At 36.9% G+C, this 23,706-nt stretch overlaps 1 protein-coding gene across 11 annotated transcripts in view; it reads left to right on the forward strand.

Moving 5' to 3' along the window:
- MYO3B (myosin IIIB) overlaps window positions 1-23,706 on the forward strand; it is a 214,312-nt gene that overhangs the window by 85,991 nt on the left and 104,615 nt on the right. For 6 of the 11 annotated variants that reach the window (XR_011000806.1, XM_068195832.1, XM_068195831.1 and 3 more), the window contains exons 12-24: window positions 4,884-4,980; window positions 5,860-5,976; window positions 6,809-6,913; window positions 7,647-7,730; window positions 8,421-8,623; window positions 8,992-9,090; window positions 9,686-9,800; window positions 10,169-10,295; window positions 10,439-10,649; window positions 11,728-11,875; window positions 12,112-12,265; window positions 14,838-14,926; window positions 16,433-16,562. Coding sequence is in view for 10 of the 11 variants with exons in the window: in XM_068195832.1 (XP_068051933.1) it covers window positions 4,884-4,980; window positions 5,860-5,976; window positions 6,809-6,913; window positions 7,647-7,730; window positions 8,421-8,623; window positions 8,992-9,090; window positions 9,686-9,800; window positions 10,169-10,295; window positions 10,439-10,649; window positions 11,728-11,875; window positions 12,112-12,265; window positions 14,838-14,926; window positions 16,433-16,562 (1,679 nt within the window). In the remaining variant the exon portion in view is untranslated. Of the gene's footprint in view, window positions 1-4,883; window positions 4,981-5,859; window positions 5,977-6,808; window positions 6,914-7,646; window positions 7,731-7,849; window positions 7,970-8,420; window positions 8,628-8,991; window positions 9,091-9,685; window positions 9,801-10,168; window positions 10,296-10,438; window positions 10,650-11,727; window positions 11,876-12,111; window positions 12,266-14,837; window positions 14,927-16,151; window positions 16,302-16,432; window positions 16,564-23,706 lie in introns of those variants that run through there. The other 5 variants (XM_068195837.1, XM_068195838.1, XM_068195839.1 and 2 more) reach the window with 5 other exon arrangements.

A 23,706-nucleotide genomic window follows, 5' to 3' on the forward strand; every position in this document is an offset into this window, starting at 1 on the left:
TATTGTGGGTTTCTGTGTGGCATTTGGCTGTTCCTTCAGAGGAGATAATGTGGAACACCTGTATGAATTGCAGTAGATAAATGTATATTAATTTTGAATTAACAAAAATATTTAATAATCACCAGTTGACATTTACATTTATTTAGTTAGCTCTGTCTATCAAATGTCACTGGAGGTGAAGTTGAGAAGAAATAGAGTCTTCTGTATTTCCTCTATAACCTAATGTTATTTACCTAACTTCCAATGTCAAAGTTTTATAATGATTTGGTGCTTGAAAGTTAAAGTTGATCAAGCATTGAATAGTTTGGGTTTTATGGTTCAAAGTTATCAGCAGGTTTGAAGAGGCCAGCTCCAGACATGGCTCATTCTTCTCTTGGATATTTTCCTACAGAATAGGTATCTTATGCTCCTGTCTGTAAAGAGACTCGTTCATAGGAATCAGAAAAGTTCTTCTAACCTCTGGTTTCGGTTTTTAAAAGAATGAAAAAGCTTCAACACTTGCATGAATATGGTTTTAAACAAGTTTAAGGTAGACTATTAATAAGGAGTTCAGAGTTTACAGGTTTGGATGATGCCGGGTCGGTGTGCTACTGCTGGTCACCATTTAGAAGTTTGTTTCTGTAATGGGGAACAGACACTTGTGAAACCTTGCATTTTGAAGGATAAAAAGCAAATTGTACATCGGGAAGAATCAAACTTGAAGAAGCCTGGGGAAAAAAACAGAAAAGGAAAAAAAAAGAGCATTTAATAGTTTGAGAAGGGCAGGAATGTTCAGGCTACCTTGTCAGATATTAGAATGACAGTACCATGTCTTGGCAGCTTCCCCCTTCTCGTGAACCAGCTGGATTACAGCAGCAGTCCATCCAAGGAAGTAATTCTTACTACCAGATATCAAACTTCTCTGCCAGCTCACATTTAGATTTGAAAGCAATTAACAGAAAGGAACTTGATTGCATCCAGCCAGTAATTTTCTTTGGACTCAGAGATAATAACAGAAACAGAACCAGAAATAGTTCTCTGATGCTATACACAATGTAATTTAAGGCAATTCTTCCAGCCTTCTTCTATATGAATGTTAGAAAAATGAGTTTAAAAGTCCTTTTTCTCCCTTTTAATATATTTTTTTAAAACTCAAAGCTCCTGTGGCCCCCAAAAGTGACCCTGTTCTGAGTATTGTGCATGTGTTTTTACTGGAGGTTGTAAAATATAGCTGTAGCATTTATATTGTATTTAAGGCTGTGTCAGTGTCTCTATTATTACCTTGCTTCAACAAATTACTTCAGGCTGAAATTTGATGTAAAGGAGAAGAATTAAGTCTTTGCAATGCATGGGAAATAGGCTGTGTATCTCTGTGTGGCAGTATCTCTTCCCCTTTTTCTTTCTCATTGTGTTGAGTATTTTTCTTGTAAATCTCAGGAATTAATTTTAAAATTGGCAATAATCTAAAGACCAAATACAGAAACCATTGTACATTTGTGAATCCTGGAAACAAACAAACAGCAAACATAAATGGTTAACTGCACCAAGAGGCCAAAGTAAAGGTCACTTGGAAGGCCCTGAAGATGTTAGTGCTGGAGGAGAGACAGGTTAGAGAAGAAGCTTCCAAAGGAAGGCAAAAATTCTTGGTCTGTGTTGCTTTGTTGCTCAGGTTGGACCTGCCAGCAAAATGACTTTTTGATCTAGAAGTCAGTGTGGTCCATCTAGCTTTTCTTTCCCCATCCCTTGATAGCAGGATATAGGAGTGTATAGCTATTTACAGTGCACTTCTATTACTATAACTGGTTACTTTCTTTCAAACTGTATCTTTACCAGCAGAAGACAGAAGAACAAATGAATGCTTCCTGTCTTTTCATGAAATGGTTCTCTAAAGGAAGAAATGCTTCTTGCCTTTTGCTCCTCCTACAAAATCCAAGAAAACTGTCCCTTCCAGCTATTCCTGCCTGATAAAATGGTAACAGGAGGGTGCTTCAGAGCATAGAGCCTTCTTAAACAGGCAGTGCTCACCACTAGATTTCTGGAATCAATCTAGTGGTGCTCTTCAGGTCTCTTTTGACCCAAACCATCCTGTGATGCTATAATAAAGTTAGGTACATTGAGAGACTGGCCCTTTGCACCTTTATGGCAGTTGTTTCGTTTTGTGAAGAGACTGCGTCTTGCAGGGATTGCTTCAGAAAATTACTGGAAAACTAGGGAAGATAACACATCTTTGATTTCCCTTTTGCTTAGAGTTTGAACTTTTTATATATTGCCAGAAAGGAAGGGGAATTGAAAAAATGGCTGATAATTCTACTTTTTATGCAGAAAGTATACTGACAGTTATTTCCCCAATTAAGAGGGTTTCCTTCTGCTTTTTAAGAATTTCTTATGTATGTTTTAAAAGCAGATTGTATTTCAGATGTAAAATTGTGGAAATAATTAAAGGTTTCTGTTTGTATTTTTCCTTCCCACTCTGTCAATGCAGTGGAGGACACAGGGTCAGTAGAAAACTGATGAGGCCAGCAGGAGATTTGAACCTAATGTGATGTTATGCTCCTAATATCCTCTTAATCATGTACTTAGGAAAATGAGTTAAGTGCTGGAAAACATTTGCACAAAGGTATATATGTTTTACATATATTTAACTAAGACCAGTTTCCTTATTTATTTACATAGGCTTAAAAGGGACCCTTTCCAATTAAAAAAATGATTCATTTATCACTTAAGGTGAACAAACAGTAGGAGTTTAATACACAATCAGATAACAGATTAGTTTACAAAGCCATTCTTCAATTAGACATGCTTAGGCTTGAATGTGCCCTCTTCCCCCTCCTCCTTGCACCTCTGGTAGATGAGTCCCTACTTGCAGTTTGTTGCAATTCAGTATTGTAGCTATGATGTTTTGCTCCAGGAAGAAGAAGCTTCACAGATGAGTTATGTTAGCTAAAATGTCTAGTCATTGCTTTGTTAGTTGCATCTTCATGGAGTAAAGCAACTGTTACAATATTTCCTTTGTTTGTAGACCAAGGGGTGCTCCCATCTCTAAATTATTTACATTATTTACAACAATATTTTTCTGTGCAGTAAAATAAGAGCTTGAATTCTGGTTTGAAAGGGAAACAACACTTAAAAACCCTAGTAGTACATCATGCATTCTTACTCCTTTGAGGATCTGGCTTGTCAGCAAAGTGTAATGTTTTTGGATATAGTGACTCAAAAAAAAAAAAAAAAAGAAGCCAAAAAGAACCCACAACCCAATACCTAATCAAAGACCAGAAAACGGAATATTTAATTGAATGGAATTTTCAACAAATTGAAATGGTCGCCATGCTGCCCACGGGAAGTAATACCCACTATAGCAATTTTGCTTACATAGCTTCTTGTTTGTCTTTTTGTGTCCTTCTTTCATTGCTTCATATGTACAACATAAAGCAAACTACTGTCTGTAGGAATGTAGTGGGACTGTCAGCAAAACCTGCTGTCTTCCCAGTCTTTTATTTCCTAGGTGACAAAACTGTTTGCATGGTTTTATTTAGTTACAATTCAAATAAACCATTATAGTTTTCTAGAACTCATTGAGTAGCCAAAAGGAAATGAGGAAAATTAATAAAAATTGACAGAAAAAATATGATCATTTAATGTGATTCACAGTTATCAGGGAAGCTGTATTCATGGCTAACACTCTTCTCCTTCCTCTTTACTAGAGGCTTTCCTTGCAATAATTCTTCTGATGATGTAATAGCTCTTGGATATGAAAACATTCTCTTTACTGAATGAAAGCTGATTAGCTTGAAATATAGAAGTGTACATAAAGGGGGAAAATGCAAATGCCTCAAAAAGGATTCCAAGAGCATATGAAGATAGGATTAAAGAAACCTGCTACATCTTCTTATTAACCTTGAACATTATAGATAAACAAGTGTTTCCTGCCAAGTTACGGTGCTGTTCTGCTACTGCTTGGTATAATATTTAGCCTTGTTTTAGGATGCTTGATCATGTGGCTCTTACTTTCTACATGGCAACCAATGCAAAAACAGTCTGTCAAGGACTGTCATTGAGGATCAATGCTAAATGTTACTCAGCAGGATGCAGACTGTATCTCGGTGGGTGTCCTTCTACTATGCTTTGATTATGTTTGTTGTAAAGAAAAGCCTAGTTGTGCTTATAGCGTTCATATTTCACACCCTCTGTGGAAGACATGTTACAGCCTCTTAATTTGTTCCCATTTCAACATGATGTGTTGTTTAAAAACATATACACCACATTTTCAAAGATTCCTTCAGTATAATCTGATTATAAAGGAGTTATGTGACAGTTTGTCTCTGCTGCTTGTTGTGTGGCTTAAATCTCTGGAGACAAGCCGAGTGAACATCCATACAATTTAGAGTCTGATGGCAGCTGTGGTTCAAAAACATTGTTTTGGGCCACATCTAGGGTCATGTGAGGAGGCACTTTGGCATACATCGAGGTAACAGAAGGATTTTATCCTACTTACTGCTTCTTATATCTTTAGATGATAGTACTATGGTTGGGCATATGGGGGTAGCATTTAATTAAACTGAGTGGTAGTTTATTAACTTAGAGCAAGGACGGAAGGGAAAAGAGGAAAAAATTTTTGTATACTGAATGTCAGTGAGGAGTAGTAAGTCTGTAAGTAGTAAATCTTTGCTGAACATTGATAAATAGATAGGGTTATATATTGTGAAAGAGAAAACAGGTAGTACACTGGACAGCAAGCTGATCTATTGCTTTTCTAAAAGGATACCACAAGAAAAATTCCTCATTTCAGAGAGCACGTCTGTGTTTCTGCATGAGAAAAACATTCCCCCATGACTTTCCTTTGCATCTTAGTGTTCGCTGTCTCTAATACACTTTCATAACACTGGTGCTCTACTAACAACTTCCAGGCATGAACGAATACATACTAGAAGACCCGACCATGTGGACAGAGCTGACAAGTACTCGCTAGATGACGATCTGGTAAATCTAGAAGTTCTCAATGAGGTACTGTATTGTCTGAGTAGCAGCTTCTGACAACTGTTCTTCATGTTCTTGCTTATTTCTGCTTTTTAGGCATCTCTTAGCAGAATGAGAATATTTCCTTCTTGCAATCTTTTGTCCCTCCAAGGCAAAAGAATTCTTACATGATTGATCTGCTGCACTCACTTTGTTAATTGATATAGTTGCATAAAAGTAGTAGCAGTGAATACTATTATGTGGAAAAAATTATGAATGATGCTAGTTTAAATTATTTTTGTGAGTTTCCTAAAATGCGAAGTTTAGTCATAAAGGTGTAGATTTAAGTGTTTTTTTCTAAAATAATTGATTTATATAGGATAATGTATTATCTACTACTTCTGGATAAAAAATTACAAAACTACCAATTTCATATTTCACTGTATCACTTGTTTGCAGAGTATCTATACATTTTTGTATTGATAATCCTAAAATTACATGCCAGCAAGAAAAAGACATAATAATAAATTGTGCTATTGTCCTGTTTAAACAGTCTTTTACCACTATTTAAAATTTAATCCTTGAAAAATGATTATCCTTATTTCATGGCCAAATGAAAAGAATTTAAATGGATGTGTACTATGAAGTGCAGAAATAATGTGTTACTATCATTTTCTCTTCAGACGATTTACTTCTCAGGCTGATATAAGAAAATATTCTAATTTGCAGTTAGGAATGGCCATTAATTTAGTTTTATGACATTAGCAAGAATTTTGAAAATATTTTATTTTGTGAGTTTGGCATTTAAAATATAATTAGAAACACTTACAATAAGTATTTCTTAAACAATGTTCTCAGTATATTTACAAAAATCTTCCTAAATGGGAAAATACTGTATAACTATCAAACTTTCTGTAATCTTCTCAGGATACAATTATCCATCAGCTGCAAAAACGTTATGCTGAGTTACAGATTTATACTTATGTTGGAGACATTTTAATAGCCTTGAACCCCTTCCAGAATCTCAGCATTTATTCTCCCCAGGTAAGAGAGATTCCAAACTGAAGATGGAAGTTGCTTTACATTTTATATTAATACCACTAGCTAAAATACTTAAGTGATGCTATAAGTTAGGAGCACAGACTAAAGCTCAGCCTTTTATTTTTCCAGAACAGTGTGGCTAAAATTTTATTTTATTTTATTTTGTTTGTTAAATTTGGGTTCATTTGATTTTATTCACTTCTTGGAGGCACAAATTCCAAAGGAGGGACAGAGATTACCCCAGGCACAGTGGTGCCTCTTGTCTAGCATTTAGGGCTTTCTTCTTGGAAACAGAAGATGGTTATATGAACCTCCTCATGCTGAGGTTTTTGCTTGCTGAAGAATTGCTCTGACTAAGGCTTATTATATGTCCTGTGCCATCAGCTCTGCCTTAAAATGCTGCAGGCATAAAAGCCACTTTAATTCCCTACAAATAGGAAGAGAGGTGGAGCTAGAAATAACTTAGTCTCCGTGGATGCCAAAATCAGGGCTTCAGATATTGGGCCAGAATTCAGATTCACTGTTTCTTTTGTATGAACTGGTTATTTCCTTGATTGAAGCCTTGTGTTTGAAATGTTCTTCCTTGTGATACAATTATCTTCATTGTCGTGTGTGGGCAACATCAGAGTGCGTTCTAGGTATTGCAGTTTGTGTTCTGGAAACTGGGCAGTGCCAAGAATTACCACTCCTGTTCCAGGTGATTCAGTGGAAGTTCTGTGGTATAACAGGCAACTTCTTTCTGTTGAACAGATGATCGTCACTTTCTTCTTCTCAGTTCTTAATTATGTAGCTAAGTTGCATATTTTGACTATTGTGTATATTTCTTTGAATTTAGTTCTCCAAGCTTTACCATGGTGTGAAGCGTTCATCAAATCCCCCCCACATATTTGCCTCTGCAGATGCTGCCTACCAAAGCATGGTTACATTCAGCAGGGATCAGGTAAGGATCTGTTCATTTTGGTTTAGGTTTTGTATTAATCATACTGCCATTGTGCTACAGGGCTGTAAATAATGTTCTGTTATATTGTATTTCGGGAAATTTTTTCTTTAAGCCTTTTATTCCTAAATCAGCAAAACCAGAGTAGAAATCTGGTCAGATTTGAGAGTTCTGAAGAGGACACAGTGATATGAAAGGGACTGAAAAGTCAAATAAGATGAAGGAGGTACCTGACCAATATGGTTTCCTGGACACCCAAGTGAACAGATGCACATTTTTCTGAACTATTCATATGCTAGTTTGCTGTTCTGGCTTGAATATCAGCATCACCTACAGAATAGCCTCTCTACACAGTACCTATTAATTAAGATTGTTTTTCAGAACAAGCTTTTGGTCAGTGTGTCAAAAACAGCCATACCCTGTGATTCATGTTAATTCGTATGAAGTCAATGCAGTGAGCTCAGACATGGTCACTACTTTGTGTTCTAGCCCTTCAAAACTCAGTCACTGCTTCACACATGCACCTTGGGGTCAGGCATTGCAAGATGCATCTTAGTAATCTAGGGAATAAATTACTACACTGAGCCTTTGCTGATCTCTCCTTTCAGATGGGAGTTGACCCTTAAAGTATTCTATAGTTTTGCTACTAAACATGAAATAACAGGTAGGAGTAGTAATAGCAGAAAACAACCATGTGGTGAACTATGCACTTAAATATTTTGTTTTGTGTGTTCAGTGCATTATCATCAGTGGGGAAAGTGGTGCTGGAAAAACAGAAAGTGCCCATCTGATCGTCCAACATTTGACCTTCTTGGGAAAGGTATTTCCTAGTCAATTATGTAAAATTATTAAGAAATCCTCAAAACCCTACCCCAGTGTTCACTTTATTTAAACTTTAATACTTAAAGCTGTTCATGTGAATTGTCACACTTGATTTAGGGACATAGTAATCATACATGTGAGAGTATTGACTTAAGATGCAAGAGTATGACTCAGACCAAGCCAGTCAATAGTTTTTTAAGGAGAAGGTGCCAGATTCTGAGTGTTCAGTACCTGTAGGTATGTACGGTGTTTATCACATATAACATTATTTACACAATAAAGAATTAAAAATATTACTGTGGCTCTAATCTTAGAAGCTCTTACACATTTAAATGTTATGAGTAATGCTATTAACACAAAATAATTGGAAAATTAACCGTGCGAGCTTAAGTAGACATCTTTAGTCCACCGAGTAGGCATCTTTAGTCCACTGTGGTTTTGGTACTCTTAACTAATTATAAAACAAGTCAAAGGTGGAACAATTGCAGAGAAAGAAGAATCTGTATTTTGCTACCTGTGGGAGATTTTATCAGTTTGTTGGACCTCTTGTATAAATAGAAATACAAGCACATATTCCATTCCATACAAGCACGAGAAAAGGATTCTTTGCTTCTGGAGCAAGAATTGGATTGGGGGTAAGCATTATATTCTTGTAATTATCCTTCTGATTTGTATCTCTTCTGTCAAGGCCAATAACCGTGCTTTGCGTGAGAAAATTCTTCAAGTGAATCCTCTGGTTGAAGCATTTGGAAATGCCTGCACTGCCATCAATGACAACTCAAGTCGCTTTGGAAAATATTTAGAAATGATGTTTACACCTACAGGAGCTGTAATGGGGGCAAAGATTTCTGAATATCTACTTGAAAAATCGAGGGTCATAAAACAGGCTGTGTAGGTATATTAATTGTCTGTCCTATAGCATTTATGTTGTGTTTGAATTGATTTAATTATCAAAAATTCTGTGGTTTAGGTACTTTTCTGTCTTCTGCTAAAATAAAAATCCTTTGTACCACTGTTATGACAACAAGAATAGTCCTGTTCTTTTGGAGTAGAAGCCAGAGCCACTTAATTCTTTGGGGAAATGTTGTGTTCACTGGGTTTTCTGTGTTTCACAGCTGCTAATCCTACACTACTAAAACAAGTGGGAGATTGGGTACCTTGCTTCAGTGAGCTCATTATAAGAACTACTTTTACAATCATTGTACAAGATGCCACAAGAATAAACACAGGTGCTTTAAAAGGATACTTTTTCTTTCCAGGGGAGAAAAAAATTTCCATATCTTTTATTATATTTATGCTGGCCTTTATCATCAGAAGAAACTTTCTGAATATAGACTTCCTGATAAAAAGCCTCCTAGGTAACTATTGCTCACTTGTTTTAACTGCTCATTGTAATTAGCTGTTGATCAGCACTTGCTTTCAATATGATGCCTTCAAATCTCTCTTAATCCTTCTCCATTCCTTAAGGACCTTTTTTAATCCTCCCAAGGTGGGAAGAAGATGGACACTAAGGCATTAAATTATTTGCATTTGTTTGAGAAGTTGAACTATTAAAACAGAAGGAGGACGAACCAAGCTCATTAGATATTTCATCATACTTTCAAATGCAGACAACCCTCCTTATGATTTCTTACTATAATGCTTCAGGTTCAGGAAGAACCCAGAATATGCTTTGGAGGTTTTTCATTTATGTTTGCACTTTGAATGCATCTGATCTGTACTGGGTGAGGGGATGTGTGTGAAATGTTGGTAACATTATTAGATATTAACAAAAAAATGCAGATGTTAATGCAACAGAAACAAAAGCTTCCTATGAATTAGCATCAAACTACATAATTGAAAGTTATTGAGATAAATGTTCTTTCCAGTTACTGAGGTACTTGCATTTAAGTCCCTGGAGCTTATATTGACATACATGGTAGTGTGATGCCTTCTTTCTCCCACTCTGTTTAGATATATTGATAATGAAACTGGAAGAGTAATGCATGATATTGTTACTAAAGATTCCTATGGAAGACAATTTGAAGCAATTCAGCATTGTTTTAGAATTATAGGATTTACTGATGAGGTAAGAGATTCAGTTGCTAAACCATTATTGACCTTATTTAGGAAAACCACCTCCAGTGCTGCCCTTTGGTTTTGTGGATGTGCAAAATTTTGTGAACCACAAAATCTGTGTTATGACAGAAGTGAACTGTGAAAGCATAACCCCCCACTCAAAAGGCAAAACCACCCTGAGGTCCCAGTTAATACTCAGGCAATTGTCCCACTATTTCTTGTGTAAATAGAAGCTTACATGAACTTGTAGAACTTGGTTTCAGAGAAAGCTACAAGCTTTAATATCCATTCCAGTGCCCATGTTTTTCTTTCATAGCCTAAATATGATGTGTGTATCTAAATGAATTCCTTAAAAGTGCTTCTTATCATCTTTTACAGGAAGTGTATTCAGTGTACAGAATACTGACTGGAATCTTAAATACTGGAAATATTGAGTTTGCTGCTATTTCTTCACAACACCAAACAGATAAAAGTGAGGTTCCAAACCCAGAAGCCTTAGATAATGGTATATACTTTTAAACATTGTCAGTTCTGTATATGCAATTTGACTCTATTTTTGATAGTCTCTAGCTCATGGTAGCAGTTGGTCAATGCTGGTGATTTGCGCTCCATAATCACAATTGTGTGTCTTTTTCCACTGTCTTTTAGCTGCTGCACTACTAAGCATAGGGTCAGAAGAGCTTCAAGAAGCCCTAACCTCCCATTGCGTTGTAACACGGGGCGAGACGATTATCCGGACGAACACGGTGGACAAAGCAGCGGACGTGCGGGATGCCATGTCCAAAGCACTTTATGGCCGACTCTTCAGCTGGATCGTGAATCGTATTAATACACTGCTTCAGCCAGATAAAAATATATGGCAAGTTACGCATCACTGAATCATGTGTACTTACAGTGCATATGTCTGATGGGTTCATCCATTTGTATATTTTTGATTTTGCAGAAAAAGTGCTGTGTTTATTTTGGCTAGGGCATCAAAATGCCTTGCATGCTGTGATACTGAATCCCGTTTCCAGGACATTAAGCCCATCATTTTCAAAGAGCTGAATAGAATTTAGCTACTGAAGTCAATTGAAATTGGGTGGTTGAAGTACTGTACAATTTTTTTGAAAGATGCTTCCTATGTAGTGAACATGAAAATCATACAACAGGCTGATAAATAATTGAAGTACACTGAAAAAAATCAGTATACAGTCCTTACAGTCCCCCTGCTTTTGTAAGCAAGTAATAAATGCAGATTTCAGATTATTATTGTGCTGCTACTTCAGATGTGATTATTTTTAATTTTTTTATAATTAGAGAAATATTATATTGTGCATCCTTATGATTTCATTGCCAGGCCCTGATCTGGCTGGTTTGATCTTTTGAAGAAGCTGTAGAGATTTTAGAAACAAGGGAACCTCTCAGGTGATGTGAAAATGCCTCTGATCTGAGATCTCTACTTGCTCCTTCACTACGTCATATAGACATTCTCATCCATTTCATGCAGTTCTGGCAGTAACTGAGTGTACTTGAGTTAGCACATGGACTTTCAACAGTCCAGCTTGTAGCAGCAGCAGATTTGGTAATTACCCTTCTGAATGAGTGTAGCAAAAATGTACCATTAAACCTTGACAGCTTTTCTCTGCCTGGAGGAGCAGACAGTAGATTTTATTTGGGATCTGCCTACTGAAACCCCTTGTTTTAATATGGCTGCTAAGTGTCTGTTACTCTGTACCTATGATTTTCCTGCCTTCTTCATGGATATTTGCAAGAAGCAAGTGGAAAGTAGAACTCTTAGCAATGCTGAACAAATGCACAAGTTGTCTTAGGTTCAGACACACTTTTCCTCCTTTATTTTTGCAGCAGAGTGAATCAGTTATACAATCTTAGCAAGTTTATTTTTATTTTAACTTGGTGTTGCCCATAATGAATTTTGTTTGTATCTTCACATGCAGCAATGCTGAAAGTGGGATGAATGTTGGAATACTAGACATATTTGGATTTGAGAACTTCGCAAGAAATTCTTTTGAACAGCTGTGCATAAATATTGCTAATGAACAGATCCAGTTTTATTTCAATCAGCATATCTTTGCACTGGAGCAGGTAAATTCAACTCTGTTGAGGTCTAGCTGAATCCAGCACCCTACACCATAATCATATTCAGGAGTACTTTATGAAATGAGTATGTGATTTAAATGTGAGATAATGACATCATTCTGTTGAAGTTTTGTAAATAATGTGGTTGAGGCCTATAGAGCATTGCTGTGCATCATAAATGCCCTAATGATGATGTTGCTTTTACTATTTCGGTATTAAAACTGTGCTGGTGACTTTTGTAGCTGGAATACCAGAGTGAGGGAATTGATGCCACTACAGTGGAGTATGAGGACAACCGTCCACTTCTAGATATGTTCCTTCAGAAACCCATGGGTCTCCTGTCTCTGCTAGATGAAGAAAGTCGATTTCCTCAGGCAACAGACCTAACTTTAGTTGGTATGTGCAAGTAAAACTCTGGGAAAGATCTGGGAAATGACAAATTTATTATAAGTGCAGTGTCATCTTTATTTGAGTTTTCCCACCCTAGTTGTCCTGAGGCTGTGTCATTTCATTTGACATTCTAAATATATTTTTCATTGTGCTTCATCATTTTTCTCTGCTTACATGTTTTCTATCCTTTTCAAATTGGAAAATTGTCTTAAGTATCAGGTGGCAAGGACTTATCATTTTTTCAGTGGTACAAGGAAATATCCTGTGTCTTGTCCATGTATGTAGCAATAGTGTTGAAAGTAAAATTAAGACCTCCCAGGCTCCGAGGCCTATGTTTATTCAATTAGAAAATATTGCTCGACTCCAGATTATCTCATAAGAAATAGGAAGTGTGTGTTATTTCTGGTGTGCCTTCTGGCCGTGTATTTCCTTGTCTTCATGCATATTTTACATATATTTTGACAAATTTTGGTGCCAACTTTAAATACACAGCACATGCCATGTTTAAAGCTGTTGTGTTGTGCTTATTTACTAGAGCTGCATTTTTCCCTGCGATATGAAACAGAGTTCCATTTCCTTCTATGGAATGAGGTGCAGAGACCCAAACTGTTGGAGAAGAACAAGAATTTACAGTTAAACTGCACAACACATGTACAAGATTTTTCACTACTGCTAGGCTGAGCTCAAACCGGAGTTCAGGTCACAGACAGAATGAGTACTATGGTTTCATTCTGCTCCTTGTCTTGGTTTGAAACACAGGTATCTGCTAAGGAAGGCAGGAACCTCCTTTGGAATAGAAAATATGACCTCTTTCTCTCCGAATTATTATTATAACTTTGAAATTAATGAGCTTTCAGGCAAAGATATGGGAAAAGGAATAACAGTTCTTTATTAATGTGTGTACACATGTAGATATGTATAACAAGACAACCAATCAACAGCAATGTCAGCAGCACCAAACCCAACCCAACAAAACCGAACCAAATCCAACAAAACCGAACCAAACCCAACCGAACCGAACGGAACCGAACGGACCGGACCGGACCGGACCGGAGCGGACCCGAACCAGCAGCCCAGGGGCCGCCTTCGCTCGGCTGCCGGCGCTTCCCCTCTGGTGCGGTTCCGGTCACGGCCGGCAGGGGCGCTGCTGGCGCCGGCCCGCCAGGGCGGGTGCGATGGTTGCCCTGCGCCGGCAGGGGGCGCTGTGGCGCGAGCTCGGCCGCGCCTCCCTCACGGGGCCATGGCGGCGGGCTGGGTGGGGAAAGGGGCTGCGGCGGCAGCCTCGGAGCGGCGGCTGGAACGGCAGAGGCGGGCGCACCCCAGGGTGGACCTCCAACACTCCTCCTTTGTGTGCTAAAGTTGTCTGCCTCGCTGTTGGGTTGTATAAATCAGTTGATAGTGAATACTGAACTTCTGCTTCCAGAGGTACTTTCCCTTGTCCAGTGCTGACCGGCCTTTCTGGCGATCAGTGCACGGCGCAGCAGGATCCCTCAAGCAGACAGCAAAGTGGGATGTTTTGCCCTGTCCAGGTGTGCCAGACAATCATTAATTCCACAACTCTGTCCCAGCCTCCAGAAATACCGAACTTAGCTATTTTTGCTTTAAATACAAGCTCAATTAATTAAATAGATTAAGTGGTAATAGAAAGAAAAACCTAACAAAAATATTAATGGATTCTAACATTAGAAAAAAAATTTTGATAATATTTTCTGACATACACAGCCTGACAGAGAATGTTATCAATTGATTCTGGTCTCAGGTCTATAGTTGCTTGTTCAGGTGAATTAGTATAAAAGCAAGTTTCACAGTATAAACGCTGTTTCTTACTAACATGGGTTCCTTTGGACCCTGCTTCTTTCCAGAGATGTTTCCTTGGCTCAGCAGGAATTGCTACCTGGGCCCTCAGTGTTGGACAGACAGCACTAATTTCATTACAAAATACTAAAGAGCCTGCACAATATCACAGGGCATAAAAGACACTTTTCTTAGAAACCTGTGTTCCTTGTTCTGTCAGCTCTTTAGGGGTAATCACAGGAAACAGAAGGTCTGCTTAGAAGAGGTTTTATAGAGAAGCTTTTTTTTTTCTGTAGAAGTCCAAAGGTACAGTTCCAAATTGAGCATATAAACATGTCCTTAAAACCTGATGCACAAAGCTAAATTAATGCAGAAAGGAAGACAGAGAAAATACAAATAGCAGGCATTTAAGTGACCGTGATATATGCACAGTTTTGAGTGTATATATCTATAAGACATAAACTCACCCCAAACCCTGCATATACATAAATAAATTCATGGCAAAATATGAGAAATCATCACATCTTCTCACTGGGTCTTCCTACTTAATATTTTTCCATGTACAAAGGCATCCACAAACAGTGATTTTTAAAGACGGTCTTACTGGGCTAGTTTAAAATGAACTGTTCCATTAAGATGTGACAGCTTGGTACTTCTGAGCAATCTGATAATATGAGTTTATAGCAGTTCTGACTTCTTGAGCAGCAATTTAGCAAGCTAATTAAGATGAAGATTGTAGTTAATCACTCTGTCACTTAAATCAACATATTTTCTCAATGTCTAGATAAGTTTGAAGATAACTTACGATGCAAATACTTTTGGAGACCAAAAGGAGTGGAACTGTCATTTGGAATTCAGCACTATGCTGGAAAGGTAAGGTCATGTGATTTTTATTTAGTTCAAATAATAGTGGTATGGTCATCACTTGATTTTATCCAGTTTCTGCTTTATGGTTTTTTCCCCCATTTGAATAGAAAAAATGATAAAGTTTATGCAAGCACACACTCTACAATGAAACTTTTATGTGTGGCAGCCCATTTTGGAGCCTATCCTTGGGGCTCTTGCGCAGATTCTGTAGACAGTAAGCATCTTTTTTCTGCAAGAAACCTGGCCTCAGAAATGCTGGTACTACAGTCATCTCAAAGAAGGGACTCTATGGAGCCAGGGCAGGCTATGTGCTTGGTAACAGCATGTGAATGCCACAGTAGTTCTGTGTGATGAGAGTGTCTTGCAGTGTGTCATGAAAAGTATATTCATGAAAAGCAATGGAAACCAGTATCTGTAACAGAACTTAAAATCCTATAGAGTGCATTGGAAAGATTGGGACTTGTTAGTAAAGGTGTTTTCTTGTACTTTGTACCTTTTGTTCTCAGAGGTTCACATTCATATATTATTTTATATGAGGAGTAACAGTCCAGTTTTCACCATAACATGAGCTTTGCTTGCAGTTTCAGGACCAAATATTTGTTCATAGACAAAATCAAAATAGCTATGTTTTATATAGTTATCAATTAAGTCTCATCTCTGGATCATTATAAGACTCCAGAATTTTAAGATGTATTCTAGTAACTTCAGTCAGTCTGTCTTGTTAAGAATAACTATTAAAATTCACACAGTTTTAGTTAATTCTTTGTACCCACGTGGCCAAATTGTAAAAGCAATACTGGCCAGTTTTCTATTGCCAGAGAACATTCAATTTCTGTGTAAATTCATGGACTCCAGGGAAATTGGGCTAGAGAGGAGTATTGCTAGTGATAATAAAACAGCTCTAAAAATCATTGCAATTAAACAAAATTAACAGTTAACCGATTCTTATACTAATACAAATATCCAGGCATTAGATTCTAATCAAAATGGTTAAAATAATTGAAATAGAGGAATGTTTTGTTGTCCTAATATGGTTTTCAGTGCCATTAGAAGCTGATTTAATGTACCTACATTGTGTCCAACTTCCTGTTCCTCGAGCAGGCCTATTTATAGATCACTGGTTTGATGCAGACAACCAATAGAAAGTGACTGAGAACCATTTCTTACATCACAAGTAAATGATCACCTGAAGCTTTAATGAAGTATCTCTGTTGTGTTGCATCATGCATAGAATCATTTGACATGGCTGAGCATAGCACAACAGGATTTAAGCCATTTAACCCAATTTGATATGCAATGGCATTCTATGAATGTAGATACTCTGTATAGCCAGTTTACATTCTGAACACACTTCTACAGTTCACTTTTAAGACCTTTGCAGGTAATTCATTTGCTTTTCAGACCAAGCTAGCTGGTCTACTTGGTCATCCTGACCGTTCACATTTTAAAGAACGTAGTAGGTTTTGGATAACCCTTCTCGTCAGAATTTCTGATTCTGTTTTCCCACACTAGGTATTATATGATGCTTCTGCATTCCTTGAGAAGAACAGAGACACTCTTCCTGCTGACATAGTGGTGGTGTTACGAACTTCAGAGAACAAACTTCTTCAGCAGCTGTTCTCTAGCCCATTAACAAAAACAGGTATGTTCTGCACAGCTTTGCTAACTATGTAACTTCTTCAGCTACCTGTTCCTCTCAAACTCTTACTTGATTCTGGACAATTTTTTTTCAATAATTTTATCATATATCCTTTCCAGAGTGTTTGTTCTCTGATTTCAAGATTTCATTTCCTGTCATGAATCTTGTGCAGCGAGATTCTTCGCTGACTTCAGAGAAAGGGAGATTATCAGATGTGTAGGGCAAGAACTCATTCTCAGAGCAGGATAAAAATATGGGAGTTTCTAGTTCTTAGTCCTTTACTGAGATCAGTACTCAGTTGGTAGATTCTTGTGTACTATGCCTTACAGTTCATAAATTATGTGATATAGATCAAGGTGTTTTGGAGGTAATATCCATCTATTTAGAAACACTGATGTAATACATAGTTTCTTACAAATTATAAAAGCCATAATACTAATAGGCTAGAAGTAATTCCGTTGATTTAAAGCTTGTTGACTTGGACTTACATGAAAGTGCCTGATCTGTAACTAAATAAAACAGCAAGATGAAGTTTGATTACTCCATGGATAGATGCCAGAATGCCAGTACCATATGCAAATGATAGTTCTGCAGTATCCATGCAAACAAGCCAGCAAATGAATACTTCTCTCAATACCTTTAAAGCTTCTTTTTCATAATGGGTGAGAAAAATATGTAATACTAAATCTAAATACAATGGATTGTACTAGATTGCAAAATTATTGTGAGCTAACAAATGGAGTTGAGGTTGTATGTTTAGGTAGAAATACTTGGTAGATGCATTAGATAGTGCTGGATAGGATTATTGCACATTGGCTGTAGATGCAATTCTCTGCCTGTGCAGCAGCTCTCTGCCTTGAATTTCTTGACTGTCAGTAACCCATTCGTAGCATCTGGTGATGCACATAACCTCTTTTGACATTTCTATGTAGAAAAAGAACATCTGGAGAAAAAATTATATTGAGCTTTTTTTTTGCACATGTAAAATTGATATCATAATATCTCTTTATATACTACAGAGGATAGGTTCCTGTTACAGGGTAATTTTTACTGTAATTGAAAGGCTTTCTGCTACCCCGCTTCAAATTACACTTTTAGAGGTCGCTGAGATGTGTGGATCCAGTGAGGAATCTGCTTCTCCTTTCAGCTGTTATGAGTTTAGATGGAAAAGTGTATAGTTTATGATGGAGGATTGGTTTGTGCCCAAGTGGGGAAAAATGATCTTTCTGTCTATTACTACTCTACAATTGAGTCTGTGTTAAATTGATAAAAGAGATTCTGATCAAGCAAAGCAAGAAAGAAAGTGCATACATGGTCAGATGTGCCTCCACACCTCTCTTGACAAGCTGTTTTATACCTTGGAGCTATCGTCAGAATGAAACCGATTGGGTGCTTTGTCCCAGGTATCAGTCCAAATTATTGCAAATATACTTTTTATTTTATTGCTATTTTTAAAACAGAATGTCAATGCCTTCATGAAAATTCATCTTTTTCTGGCCTTACAGAGTTATTTTCAGTAGCAGCAGCACTCAACTTGAGTATTTTGCCTGAGATGCATAGAAGGTTCAGTAAGAGATACTTCTCATTGCAGTTAATGTACAGTTATCATGCTGGTGTATTTTACCTACTTTTTTTAGGTCTCTTACATTCTTGTTTCCTATTCACATTAATTGAATGCTTTCTCCCTCCATTTACCTTTCTGTGAAAAGCATGCAGCAAGTTAAGTGTTTTCTGTATTTGTCAAGTTGGTACAGGGCATTCTGATAAAAAAAATATTGTGCATGTGCTTCTGTGCATGGTGTTATAAGAATAGCTTAAAGCTCTTATGTCATTTTTATTTTTAAAAAGCCTTTGTGATTTTGCTCTTTTTTTCCAGCTGTCTGATATAATTGACATTCACATCTTGTGTTGGGGCCTCTGTGTTCTAAAATCAGATTGTTGCCAGGTTTAGTTTTGGCAGCTTGCAAGATAAATGAAAGGTTTGGCTGAGAACAGAAGGCATTGCTGGCAATGCTACTTCATCTGCTCAGTGAAGAAAGATAATGCTGTTCTTTTAACTTTCTACAAAGATGCTTTTGTAAATAAAAGAATACTGAGTGTGTATGTGTCCCATTGTACTCTGTCCCTGTTTCTTAGCCCTCTTCCCTCCACTCAACATGTGCTTCATTCCTAAAGAAAACCAGAACAAATACAGATTAAGTTTCCTAATCTTGGTACAGCTTTTGGTCAGTTACTGACTAATGCAAAAGTTAGTAATTTATATGGAAGCCATATTCCATCTTTCCAGGTAACCCTGGCTTGGAATGGGCTTTCTGACAGTATGTGTGGTGTTTTGTTTGAAGATGAGTGGCAGCATATTCTCACATCTGCTGGCAGCTGTCTCTGGAATGTGCAGCGTAGGTGGGTTTTGCCAAGCAGCGGTCTCCCATACGTCTCGCAGCCACTGGGTGGTGCTATCCCAGAGGCGTGAGGGGAGCGAGGCTGAAATCGTGGGTTTGACAAGGACTGAAAATGTAGTTCTTTAAATACCAAAAAGAACAAAAAGATGCTTTTCCCACCCTGAGATGATCCTCTGTTTGAAGTATATTTATATAACTGTCATATCTTCCCCTGTCAAAAACGGAGCAACATAAAGAAAATAAATACTAAAAAGCTAAATTCTTTTACTAATTTAAGAACACATTAATCCTTGTAATTTATCAAGTACACTTATCCCCTCTCAACAAATGCTTCTATTTCACAGTAGCAGTCTGTGCAGTTTAAAGGGCCAGAAATGAACAGCAGGACATTAAACATACATATGTAATAGTAATTTATCATTAATAGAGTATGCGACTATGAGACATGAGACATTGTCATATGAGACATTGGAACTTAAACATTCTGGAACTAATTTTCTAGCCTATACAGCTTGTTTTGTCATCTTTCAGTGGAAATTTAGTCATGTTTAGTGTGTTTTGAAATCTGCACTTTCTAGGTACCTTTAACTTCAAAATTGAATGAATGTATTCTGATTTAACCTAACAGTTCTCCCACTTGCTTCCATATCTGTCACTTTTTTCTATAGACACAGCTTCTTGTGCCGCCACAACTGTAGATGAATACGCATGTTCCCATTTAGATAGCATATATTTCTGATTTTCTCTGGGTTTAGATTATCACTGTTGCTGCTGAAGCATCAGAGAGAAAAGGAATCACATGAAGTAGAAAATAGAGTCCCCTTGTAAAAATAGAGGATTTTTGTTGGAAAAATTAAGGACAGCCTTGGTACATTCACCACTGAAGTGTCAGACAATTTTGCTCACTGTCCTGATATTCAATAATTTTTGCAGCATCACTAATAAGGGGTGGTACTGTTGGATTACTTGGGCAAAGCATCCCTGGGGGTTTTTGAGACTGCAAGGTTTTTATCTTCTTAGAAAAGCTGCATCACAACAAGATCTTCTACTCTTGAAACACAATCTCTGCAGACTTTTGTCCTTACCATGACTCAGAGACCTTTAGAACTTTGAGAAAGTTATCTTCTGCAGCTAGGGGAAAGGGAAATCCTCCAGTCTTCCCACCAGAAGAGTAGACATACTGCAAAACATCCTTGTCCTTGCTCTCAGGATCAGTAGGGGTTTTGCTTGGCTACAGAGAAGAAATACAGGCAACAGAAGACATACAAGCCAGAGAAGACATACTACAGCAACATCATATCTAATAATTTTAGTAGCATTCAGTATTGCTCATGGATTAGGGTAATGGATTATCAATATATCATTGCTTAAAAACACTCCATGTATGTGGTGCCTATATATTTAAGCATAAATATAATATATATATTTAAGCATAAATATAATTCTCTGTCAAAGAGAATTGGGATGAGAGTTTTCACAACTGGGATGAAGGGTGTGGTTAGTCATGTTTTAACAAGGTAATTTTTTTGTCCAAAGTAGAACTTTTTTCCAGACACAAGTTATTTATCATTCACCTGTCTAAAGGTAATTTCCCCTCCTCAATATTGATTTTTAGTCTGTGTTCTTTCTGCCTTTGAGTCTCTAATCTTGCTTTACCTTTGATAAAAAGTTATTATAAATAGTGTATGTTTGTTTACCAAACCAAACCAAACAACTAACAGACCATGTGCTAAGAGAGAATGTGAAAAAATGTTTTAGGTTAGCTTTATGCACACTAAAGAACAAAAGAACTATGGCCTTTTGCAAAATCACTTTAGAGAACTGCTTTTCACCACTTCTTGGTGACAAGAGTACTATCTTTAACTTGTGTGTAACTTGTGTGTAACTGAGTACTATCTTTAACTTGTGTGTCAGAAACCGAAGGAAAGAGATTTTCTTGCATTTCAGTCCCATGAACAGGTACTACTGGGCATACATGGAGTGTAATCTTGGCAAGTCAAAATCATAGGTGCTTTGCCACTCTTTTCAGTAGAACCTAGTAGGATTGAGCTGTCATCTTTGTCACTGTGCACTCCTATTGAGCACAGGCCCTTCCTCTAGCAATAAATAGAGGTAGGTCTCTTGGTTTGGTGTGTGTCATTCACTGAAATGCAGCATATTTCCTTTTGGGTTTAGTGTATTTTTTTCCTCTTAATTCCATACATCACAATAGAACCAAAGGCTCAAATACATTTTAATTTTACTCATTTATTCCACAATAAAATCTTCTTATAATGGTACTTTTGTGTTACTTTTTTCACCTTTAAGAGATCAGGCACTCTTAAGTCAAATGAATTGGAAACAAAGTCATTGCAATTACAGTATCTCTACTTAAAAATTAATCAGAATTTATATTTTGTAAGAATTTTGGTAAAGTTAATGGAAGCTGTGTATTTCACTCAGGACATGGAGGCTTTCATACTTCTGACTGGTCTGTATGTTAAAAACACAAAAATTGTTTTTGCTCTGCTGCCAGTGAGTTGTATGCAAAGAGAGGCTTTAAACCACAGCTGTGCAGTGTAACAGTCATGAACTTTACTGGGTTGCAGATGTGGGACATCAGTAAATTCAATTAATTGTAGCTTAACTGATTTTGGGAGGTAGAGTGATGAATTACTTTTTAGAGTTCTGCACTTGAGCATTTTACAGCTCAGTGTTTATTTTTCTTCATGTCCTAAGGTTTTGCATCATAGGACAAATGCAGTACAGATACTCATAAAACTTGCTAGCAATAGGATCCAAAAAATGCTCTGAAATAGCCCTAAAAATGGAACTCATCTAGAAGCAGAGCCATCTATCAGATCAAAGTTAAGGTCTCAGTCTTGCTAAAGCTTTATATAAAGCATAACAATTATTTACTGTTGAGAATAACTCCCTATAAATAGTGTCAGTGAATCTCTGGAATTGCACATGGCAGTAAGCACAACAGCTGAGAATTGTCAAGTTAGATTTACCACAGTAATGTTTGGCAAAGTGTGTTACCCAGACAGAACTATGCTGCTTTTTAATCTGAGACTTCATAGATGATATTGTACTGAAAATGAGCAAGGGGGCATAAATTTTTTTTATCTACAAGTTCTTGCAAATTGAACTCTAATAAAAGTAGAAGTGGACAAGTTTAAGAATAGATCTTAATTAATTTACTGATTCGATTTATAATAGATCAACCTCTCTAAAACAAATCTCAAGAATAGTTTTTCTTTACCTTTTTCTCAGAAGAGATACCTTTCCCAATTTTCATGTTTCTGGCCTAACTTCTCAATTGTATAATGAATATGATTTCCCAGTAGTGCATAGTGATTAATCTTAACACTGCATGGTATACTAATTAAATTCAAAATCTATTGATATTGAGGAAACAAGATACATCATATAAAAGATGTTTCTGTTTTTAATATTAACTGTGGGATTTCACTGTGCACCATATACAGAATTTAAATAGAGAAATATTCAGAGAACATTATACCATTGTTTTAATGGTAGTTTATTTGACAGTTTCGATAGGCACTGTGTGCTGTGAGGTCAAACAAACTGTGTCAAAGATGCTCAGTATGTCATTGGAAGCATTCAGGAGCTCTGAAGATCAAATCCTAGAAGAGCATTATTTTTAAATTTCCTAGTGAGTTTTCAGAGCAGATAAATTTCTTGAATATTCAGATAATCTTATTCATATGACTATCCATGATGTTTTTTGGTGTGTCCTTAACAAAGAATGTGCTTATATTTCCCACTCCTTCAAAATAATTGCATTAAGGGATTAATATATCTAAAGGATTAATGTAGTGGGTGGAAAATAAATCTCTGTGTCTGTGCTCGAGCTTGTATATTCATTTCAGAGTATTTCATGCAGTCTTACTCCGATTTTGTACTTTTATAATTTTTCTTTATTCCTTCACCTTACAGCAAGCTGTAAAGGCCAGAACTTTACTGAACCAGCATTATCTATTATTATTTGACTTTGTCTTCTGTATTCCAGCCTGACTTGTCTTGATGCAGGAGTGGTTGATTGAGATGCCTGGATAAAGGTCACAGTGTGTGACAAAGAAAATGTGTTTGTGGATATTTATATGAATGAGTACTTATTTCATTAAGAGCGGAGATACAGATATAATTAATGTTTTGGTTTACTGCAGAAGTAACTGATTTTGTATCAACTGTGATAATACACAGAAGTGCTGACATCCAGGGGAGCGGTGGTTCAGTTGAGAAGCCTTTGAGACTTGATTAAATTAGTTGTCAACATCAGTAATGTCTAGATTTCAGAAATGGAAAGGTCTGGGACTTTTATTAAAGTTCTGTAACCTTGTTTCATCTTAAATTAATACTTTAAAAAGACAGTTTTTGCCTTGAAATTTCAAAACCTGGTTTTGACACCGTTTTTTAGCCTGTCTAGACCTAGGATCTTGATGACTGGGATAGTGATAGTCAAAGTGAGGTCAGAGAAAATGTTCCATAATTTTTTCCATTTGTTTTCAGTTGCATCTTTACACCTGAATTTTTGTCATTGAATTCATTGGTCAAAGTGAGGTCAGAGAAAATGTTCCATAATTTTTTCCATTTGTTTTCAGTTGCATCTTTACACCTGAATTTTTGTCATTGAATTCATTGGGAATCTTCACTGGCTTTAGTAGGATTTTGATCATACTGTGTATGTATGGAGCAGCTTCAGCAGCAGGTCCTGAGTGATGGAATATATACTGTAAAATTTT

The sequence above is a fragment of the Anomalospiza imberbis genome, chromosome 7 (assembly GCF_031753505.1).
Source record: "Anomalospiza imberbis isolate Cuckoo-Finch-1a 21T00152 chromosome 7, ASM3175350v1, whole genome shotgun sequence".
Classification (NCBI taxonomy): Eukaryota; Metazoa; Chordata; class Aves; order Passeriformes; family Viduidae; genus Anomalospiza; species Anomalospiza imberbis.